Source organism: Megascapheus bottae, chromosome 37 (genome assembly GCF_031878675.1).
Source record: "Megascapheus bottae isolate mThoBot1 chromosome 37, mThoBot2.hap1, whole genome shotgun sequence".
In the NCBI taxonomy this organism is placed as follows: Eukaryota; Metazoa; Chordata; class Mammalia; order Rodentia; family Geomyidae; genus Megascapheus; species Megascapheus bottae.
In genome coordinates, this window is record NC_143545.1 from 3,877,925 (window position 1) to 3,886,617 (window position 8,693).

Genomic DNA, 8,693 nt, shown 5'->3' on the forward strand with positions numbered 1-8,693 from the left:
ATGGAGAGACACAGTGCCCAGGCCCTGAGTTCAATCCCCAGGGTAGGCAAACAAACAAACAAAAAGACGTAAACCTGAGAAAGTGTTAAAAAAAAAAAAGACCCACGTACAGTGTCTGAAATACAATGACATGCACATTTGCATAGGAATTGTATATCATACACAATATATTCTACAATACATTGATAATATGTTATATATTAATGCATATATACACATGTGTATATATAACATAATGTTTTCTTTTTGCTAGTCGTGGGGCTTGACTCGGGGTCTGGACACTGTTCTTGACCTTTCTCAGGGCTAGAGCTCCACCACTTGAGCCACAGCACCACTTCCGGCTTTTTCTGTGTCTGTGGTACTGAGGAATCGAACCCAGGGCTTCCTGCATGCTAGGCAAGCACTCTACCACTAGGCCACACTCCCAGCCATAATCTAATGTATTTATAAAATATATTATGTATTATAAATACATTCATACACACACATATGTGCGTGTGTGTGTGTGTGTGTGTGTGTGTGTGTGTGTGTGCCGGTAGGGGAGGACTTGAACTCAGGGCATTATCTATTCTCATGCTTTAAAAAATATAAACAAAACCCTCAGAGCTGGTGCCCTACCCTCTGAGCCATGGCTTTAGCCATCTAAAGACCCCCAGCCAGACAGGAAGCTTATCTGAAAATCCCCAGGCAAAAAGTAGCTGTGGCTTCAAGTTAGAATCACATGGTTCACATTTTACAAAGTCCAGCTCGTAGCTCTGCTTCTGGAATTTGCTCACCTACCTCTGCACCCATTAGTTTTGGTAACCTCTAAAATGACAGATTTCCTTGTAAGGTGACAGTAGAGCCAGTGGCCAGGAGAATTATGTGACATCACTTCTTGGCCACGTGTGTGGGGCTATATGGAGCTACTTGTGGTGTTTTTGTGTTTATAAACCCCCTGCTTTTTGAGTTCGGGCCTCTCACTCCCGAGTTGAGTTGCCCTGGCCAGTCAGCACAAGAGAAAACCTCACACTTTTTTACCATCAGTCCGAGCGTGTGACTTTATGGGGGTCCCAGTTCATTAGAGGCCCCAGCGAGATAGCCTGGGACAGGCCACAGACAGAGCCCCTGTGTGGGACAGGCCACAGAAGGAGCCCGGGGAAGCCTGTGGAGTGGATTTCCACGGGGGATTTCTGGTGGAGGGCTGTGAAAGGGCTCACGGGAGAGGAACAGGCCTGAGCCCAGCACAGCCTCTCCAGCCCCGCAGCAAGCCCAGTCGTGGGCCTTCCCCGTCCTGTTCTCACTGTCCAGTGGTCACAGTGGGTCTGTGCTGTCTGTTTCCTGTTTGGATTATTATGGGGCAGAGATGTGGATTTCCTGAGCCCACAGGTGGCAGGGAACAAAAAAACCTCTCCAGGGGGAAGCGACCGGAGACATCTGAGGACCCCGTGGACTTTCTGTCACTCTGACAGTTGGTGTGTGGTCACCAGGCTACCATGAGTACTTAAAAAGTCTCTGTGGCTCTGTCTGGTTTTGTTATGTGTTTTCCTGGAGTCTCTTGGTCTTGTCCTGCGTTGGTTTTGAACTTGGTTCCATGCCTAAATATGGAAGCTTATTTCCTATGTCTTTGTCATTATTTATTTGGACATTTCTGGGCCTGGTGTGGCTCCTCCTGCGTGGCTGCAGTCGTGGCAGGCAGAGGAGAGGGGAGGCAGCTGCAGGCGCAGTTGGGTTTTTCCTGACACCCTGGCTGACGTGACAATGGATTCAGCTGGGTGAGGACGCCGACGTCAGTCTTGACTCCCCCAGGTTTAAATTTCCCCAGTGGAGATTGGCATGGAAAATGGTCTAGTCAAAATGGGGGAAATGACGAGAGATTCGTGCTCTGGGTGGGCTAAACTCAGAAGACTCCCACCCTGCTTCCCCTGCAGAAAGTGTCATGGTGGCTGGGCGTGGTGGTTCACGCCTCTGTCATCCTAGCTTTTCAGGAGGCTGAGATCTGAAGATGGTGGTTCAAAGCCAGCCTGGGCACTAAAGTCCAGGAGACTCTTACCTCCAATGAACCACCAGAAAACCAGAAATGGAGCTGAGGCTCAAATGGTAGAGCACCATTCTTCAGAAGAACAGCCAACCAAGAGCATGAGTCCCTGAGTTCAAGACCCGGGACAAGCATGCGTGCACATGCAGGCACACACACACACACACACGCACGACCATGGTACAAAAACAGAACTTCTATAATGCCATCCGTTTCTATTGAGCCTGTGTCTGGGGCTAGATTATATAACATTCCAAGCTCAGTTATTTAGAATTGTAAAGAAGGGTTTCATTTCCCCATGTAAAGTTAGTAGCACAACACACACACACACACACACACACACACACACACACACACACACTATACAGAGAGAGAGAGAGAGAGAGTTGATGTGTTGCCTTTCTAACGTACCATGGGGAGGGGAAACCCTTCTTCACAATTCCTTGAGGTAAAGATGTGGTGAAGTAAAAGCAGGAAGTGGGATGAGCTTCAGGTGGGAAATGTGTAAGTCCCCATCTTCTGGTAGCACAGGCCTTTGACGCCTGGCCGTGTCATGCATGTGTGTCACTGGTGAGTGACTCGTGTTTCCAGTGGGCTCTGACACCCCTGGCTCCATGAACCCCAGAACAGAGAAGTCACAACTTTGTCCTCCAGTAGCAACGCTAAAGTTGCTGTAAACTTTATTTTATTTGGCAATCCTGGGGCTTGAACTCAGGGCCTGAGCCCTGGCCCTAGCTCAAGGCTAGGGCTCTACTAATTAAGCCACAGTGCCTCTGCTGGTTTTCTAGTGTTTCACTGGAGCTGAGACTCTCACAGAATTTCCTGCCCTGGCTGGCTTTGAACCTAGGTCCTCAGAGGTCAGTCTTTTGCATAGCTGGGATTCTAGGCATGAGCTATTAGGATCCCAGCTACAAGCAGACAGTATGTAGAGAAGGAGATGACACGGGGTAGGAGAGAGCTGGAGGCAGCTGAGCACTGGGCATAGAGGCTTGGTTTGCTGCAGATCCACTTTCTCTCTTCGGAGCCCCTGGCGCTGCTAATTCCAATCTCATCCAAATAAGCGTATTCCCCAGGGCCTTGCGCTTCCACCCTAGAGCCAAGCAGAAACACGTGCAGCATTCACATTTGGGTACTTACTTGCTTTCTTTCTTTCTTTTGTCAGGTATGGGGTTTGAACTCGGGGCTTGGTCTCTCCCTGAGGTCTGGTGTTCAAGCTAACCCTGCTCTCCCATTATGAGCCACAGCACCACTTCTGCCTTATTTTTTTTTTTCGTATGGTTCATGGGAGATAATCTCATGGATTTTCCTGCCTTGGCTGGTTTGAACCCTGATTCTCAGATCTCAGCCTCCCGTGGAGCTAGGATGACAGGTGAGAGCCACCAGAGCCCAGATTGTTGCCTGTCTTTTTTTCTTCATTTATTTATTTTTTTTTCTTGAACTCAGGGCCTGGGCACTGTCCCTGAGCTTCTCTGGCTCGAGGCTGAAGCTCTACCACTTGAGCCACAGTGCCACTTCCGGCTGTTTCTATGTATGTGCTAGGAAGGAGTTGAACCTAGAGCTTTGTGCATGCGAGGAAAGCACTCCAGCACCAGGCCACAAGCCGGCCCCTGTCTGGAGTTTCACCAGAATAGACCAGCGGTCGTCTGCTGAGCACTGATGGCTGAGTTGCGTTTCTTCTCCATTCTCAAAGTCCTGGTGTGAATGCCACCTGTCTGTCCATCACCCGTCCATCCCAGTCACACTAACCACGCATTCATTCATGACCCACAGCCACCTGTGGGCTCCCTAGATGTGACCTTCACTCAGGCTCAACTGTTTCCAAAATGCAGAAAAATAAACCATCAACAACAACAACAAATCCATGCTGGGTTCCAGGACTCACAGCTGTCATCCAGCTACTCAGGAGGCTGAGATCTGACGATCACAGTTCAAAGCCAGCCCTGCCAGCAAAGTCCATGAGACTCTTATCTCCAATAAACTATTTAGCAAAAGCTGGAAGTGGCGCTGTGGCTCAAGTGGTAGAGCACTGGCCTTGAGCAAAACCTCAGGAACAAGGGCCCAGGCCCTGAGTTCAAGCCCCAATCCTGACCCAAAACAAAGAAGCCAAAAGGTGGTTGAAAACGTACAAGTTGGTGAACTCTGTGTTGTCTGCCCACTTCCAGCTGTGCTTTGAGGATTCTCTTCTCAGTCCAATCCAATGATCGTAACCTTTGTGTTTTTTCAAGAAATTCTGTAATAAAACACAGTGAGTTGAAAATGAGAGTCCTTGTCTTTCAGATGAAGTTTATTTTTCCCCTGTCCCAGGCTGGCTTTGAATTTTGACCTCACATCTTAACCTCCTGAGAAGCTATTTATTAGAAGGAATTATTCTTTCTCTTTCATGTGTGTGTGTGTGTGTGTGTGTGTGTGTCCGTGTGTGTGTATGTGTGTGTGTGTGTGTCTGTGTGTGTGTGTGTATGTACATGCTTGTGTATGTGTGCCAATATTGGGGCTTGAACTCAGGGCCTGGCACTGTTCCTGAGTCTCTTTTTGCTCAGGGCTGGCACTCTACCACTTGAGCCACAGTTCCACTTCCCACTTTTTCGCCATATGTGGTACGGAGGAATCGAAGCCAGGGCTTCCTGCATGCTATCAAGCTCTTAAAACCAAGCCACCCTGCCAGTCCTGTCCCTGAGCTCTTGTGCTCAAGGCGGTAACACAAATCCCCTTCCAGCTTTTTCCTGGGAGGTAAGTCTCATGACTTTCTTGCACAGTTTGTCTTAGAACTGCGATCCTCCCATCTCAGCCTCCTGGGTAGCTGGATGACAGCGTGAGCTCCTGGCGCCCAACCCTTTAACTTCACACAACCTCTCCAAGTCGGGGTGGGGTGTCTTCAGCATGTCACAGAGAACAGGACCCCAAAGGCATTTTTTTGCCAGTTGGGGCTTGGACTCAGGGCCTGAGCACTGTCCTTGGGCTTTCTCAAGGCTAGAGCTCTACCACTTAAGCCTCAGCACCACTTCTGGCTTTTTTTTCTATGTATGTGGTTCCAAGGAATTGAACCTGGGTCTTCGTGCATGCTAGGCAAGCACTGTACCACTAGCCCAAACTCCGGGCACCTAGGCCAAACTCGTGGCCCCCCAAAAGCATTTCTTACCAGGTCCTGGATGGTGTCAAAGTTGGCCAGATTGGCTCCAGAGGAGGCACAAAAGTCCTGACTGGACGTCCAGTTCCTTGTATCCTCAGAAAAATAGAAACACTGATTCCCAAAGCCAATCCACTCTCTTGGACAGGAAGAAAACAGGCTGTGCTCTGGAATGCGGCTTTCTGCTTGGTTCACTAACACACAATGGATTTGCTTTATAATCAGTCTTCTGTTTTCTGTGCCCATCCCGGGGCCTAAGCTACCCATTGGTCATTCAAAGCCACTCACCTGCTAGAATCACCGTTAGCACAACTGTCATCCCTAACAGAAGCACAATAGTCAACACACAGCAGTGCCATTTTGCCAGTGTGATAGGTGATGATATTCCTGGGTATTTTTCCTGGAGCCCCTTCACTGCAAACAGAGAAAGAGGAGGGTCTAAATCCAAGGAAAGTGCTAGAAGGAAAATGATTATAGCATTCCCTACTTGTGGCTTGTCCTGGCTCAATTAGCACCAGAGGCCATCTTGCAATGGTGGAAAAGGGAAGAATGGAGGAGCTGAGCACTGGTGTCTCCTCCCTGTAACCCCAGCTACTCAGGAGCCCGAGATGTGAGGGTGGCAGGGAGGAAAGTCTTGAAGACTCTTTATCTCCACAGAACCACAAAAAGGCCAGAAGGGAGCTGTGGCTCCAGTGGTTGAGCCAACATTGAGAGGCAAATCTAAGGGACAGCACCCAGGCTCTGAATTCAAATCCCAGCTTGGTCATATGCTATATGACAGACATTATAAATACTTCATCTGATATACCATTGTGTTCTGTGATACATAATGTTATATAACATAATGGCATATATTCTAATATAAATATACTGTATAATATAACATGATAATACTATATATATACTTTCTGTTTTGATCAGACCTGGGGCTTGAACTCAGGTCCTGGGCACTGTCTTTGAAGGTTTTCCCTCAAGGCTAGTTAGTGCTCTACCACTTTGATCCACAGCTCCACCTCTACTTTTCTGGTGGTTCATTGGAGAGAAGAGGCTCATGGCCTTTCCTGCTCAGGATGGCTTGACCACCAGCCACCTGAGTAGCTGGGATGACAAATGTAAACTCCAGCCCCCTGGCTACATAGACCCTTATATTACATACAGGATTAAGTTACATGGTGCTATATAATTGTTGTATGTTGTACTTTATCAATCCTATAACAGACTATATAATCTACATGCAGATTATATATATAATATAAATATATGGAATAATAAAATATAAAAATAAAAATGTAATATAAAAGTAGGCGAGGAGGGAAGTGGGGCTGTGGCTCAGGGGTAGGATGGTAGCCTTGAGGTGAAGAGCTCAGAGACAGCGCCCAGGTGCAGAAAAGAAAGAAAAAAGGTACACGGGGAGTGTTGTCTAGTGGAACAGTGCTTCCCTAGTATGCATGCAGCCCTGGGTTCAATTTCTCAGTACCACATACTCAGAAAAGGCTAGAAATGGCACTGTGGCTCAAGTGGCAGAGCACTAGCCTTGAGCAAAAGGTGTTCAAGGGCAGTGCCCAGCCACTGAGTTCGATCCTCAGGACTGGCAATAAAAAAATTTAAAAAATAAGGCTTGGGAGTTTGGCGTAGTTGTAGAGTGCTTGCCTAGCATGCATGAAGACCCTGGTTCGATTTCTCAGTACCACATACATAGAAAAAAGCTGGAAATGGTCCTGTGGCTCAAGTAGTAGAGCTCTAGCCTTGAGAAAGTCCAAGGACAGTGCTCAGTCCATAAGCTCAAGCCCAGGATTGTCGAAATAATAAAAATAAATAAATAAAGCTGGACAGAATGGCTCACGCCTGTAATCCTAGCTACTCAGGAGGCTGAGAACTGAGGATGGTGGTTGAAAGCCAGCCCAGCACTAAAGTCCATGAGACTCTTATCTCCAAATAATCACTAGAAAACTGGAAGTGACACTGTGGCCCAAGGGTAGGGCGGTAGCCATGACCTGAAGAGCTTAGGGTCAGTTCCCAGGCCCACAGTTCCATAATCAACACACACACACACACACACACACACACACACACACACACAAAGAAGGGCTGGAATTTGGCATAGTGGTAGAGTGCTTTCCTAGCATGCACAAAGACAGGGGTTCGATTCCTCAGTACCACATACATAGAAAAAAGCTGGAAATGGTTCCGTGGCTCAAGTAGTAGAGCTCTAGCCTTGAGAAGTTCAAGGAAAGTGCTCAGTCCATGAGCTCAAGCACAGGACTGGCAAAAAAAAAAAAAAGCAGAAGAGGAGGAGGACGACAAGAAGAAGGAGGAGGAGAAGAAAGAAAGAAGAGGAATGTTACTCCAACTCAAGGCACCCATCCCAGATCTGACCTTCCCTCCCTCCATCCCAGCCTAGCTGCCTTTGTGGGAGACTTCAACCCTAATTCAAGTTACCTGCTGGCCTGCTTTCTGGGTCGTCTGTGGAAGGCAGATCTTCCTGTAACATCCCCACCGAGGCTTCTGTCATTTTCCCTCCTTGTTCTTTTTAGGCAGAACCGACTGGATCCAGAGGATTAAGGAGGTAACCTTGGCATTTGCAAGTGTTATCTGGCAGCTGGATATGCAGATTCTCCCACCAGCCTTCTGCCTTTCCTGGCTCTTAGTCCTGACAGAGCAAACAAACAAAAAATAACAACAAAACAAAAACAAGAGAGAAATCAGAATCTGAAATTCAATGGATTAGAAATGAAATGATTGGTGTGTCAAAATTATTGTTATTATTATTATTATTATTGTTATTATTATTGTTATTGTTACTGTTATTTGCCAGTCCTGGGGTTTGAACTCACAGCCTGGGCACTGTTCCTGAGCTTTCTCAAGGCTGGAGCTCTACCACTTGAGCTACAGCTGTACTTCTTTCTCTTTCTATGTTTGTGGTACTGAGAAATGGAAACCAGGGCTTCGTGCATGCTAGGCAAGCACTCTACCACTAGCCCACCTTCCCTGTTCCCGAGATCTAGTTTTCATAATAATAATAATGCTTTCTTTGGCTTACAGCCTGAGATACTAGCTGAAGTGAAAACACTCTAGGGCAGGAAAGATTGGAGAATTCCTTAGCTCCTGTTCAATGCCAAAAAGCCAGAAGTGGAGTGGAGAGAAGTGGCTCAAGTGGTAGGGTGCCAGCCTCCAGTGAAAAAGCTCAGGGACAGCACAGCTAAAACATGTTAAAAAAAAAAAGAGGGGGCTGGGAGTTTAGCCCCAGGAGAAGGAATTCGAAGAGTTTGGTTATGCTAAATTAACTTGCTAGCACATAAACCCTGGAAATAAAAGGCCCAGCAAAGTGCTCGGTAACAAATTTTGTCTTAAAGGATGCCAGAGTAAGATTGGCAAAAGTATCTGTTACCACTGATATTATTTTTGCATGCTTTAAGATCTTTGTGAGTATGAATGTGTGTGTGTGAGTGTGTGTGTGTGAGAGAGTGAACATGTTCAAGATTAAACTATCAGCATGCTGTGTAAAACAATGGGTGTGTTTCTACTTGACACACAAAAATGTAAATGTAAATG

General features: G+C 47.0%; 1 protein-coding gene across 1 annotated transcript; it reads right to left on the reverse strand.

Annotated features, from left to right (window-relative positions):
• Positions 1-2,899: 2,899 nt before the first annotated feature.
• Positions 2,900-7,655, reverse strand: LOC150042086 (C-type lectin domain family 2 member F-like). The gene is made up of 5 exons (XM_090325162.1): positions 7,581-7,655; positions 5,430-5,555; positions 5,154-5,335; positions 4,144-4,247; positions 2,900-3,107 (listed from the first exon to the last, which is right to left on the reverse strand). Exons 1-5 carry the CDS (start codon positions 7,651-7,653, stop codon positions 2,900-2,902), a joined length of 693 nt encoding a protein of 230 aa, XP_090181288.1. The 5' UTR covers positions 7,654-7,655.
• Between the last annotated feature and the right edge of the window lie 1,038 nt (positions 7,656-8,693).

Bases quoted from the DNA above. Each gene is read 5' to 3' on its own strand.
- LOC150042086 (XM_090325162.1), bottom strand. From the start codon at position 7,653: ATGACAGAAGCCTCGGTGGGGATGTTACAGGAAGATCTGCCTTCCACA. The intron at 5,556-7,580 runs GTAACTTGAATT...CTCTGTTTGCAG, and splicing joins CCCAGAAAGCAGGCCAGCAG to TGAAGGGGCTCCAGGAAAAA. The intron at 3,108-4,143 runs GTACGTTTTCAA...GCTTGGCTCTAG, and splicing joins AACACAGAGTTCACCAACTT to GGTGGAAGCGCAAGGCCCTG.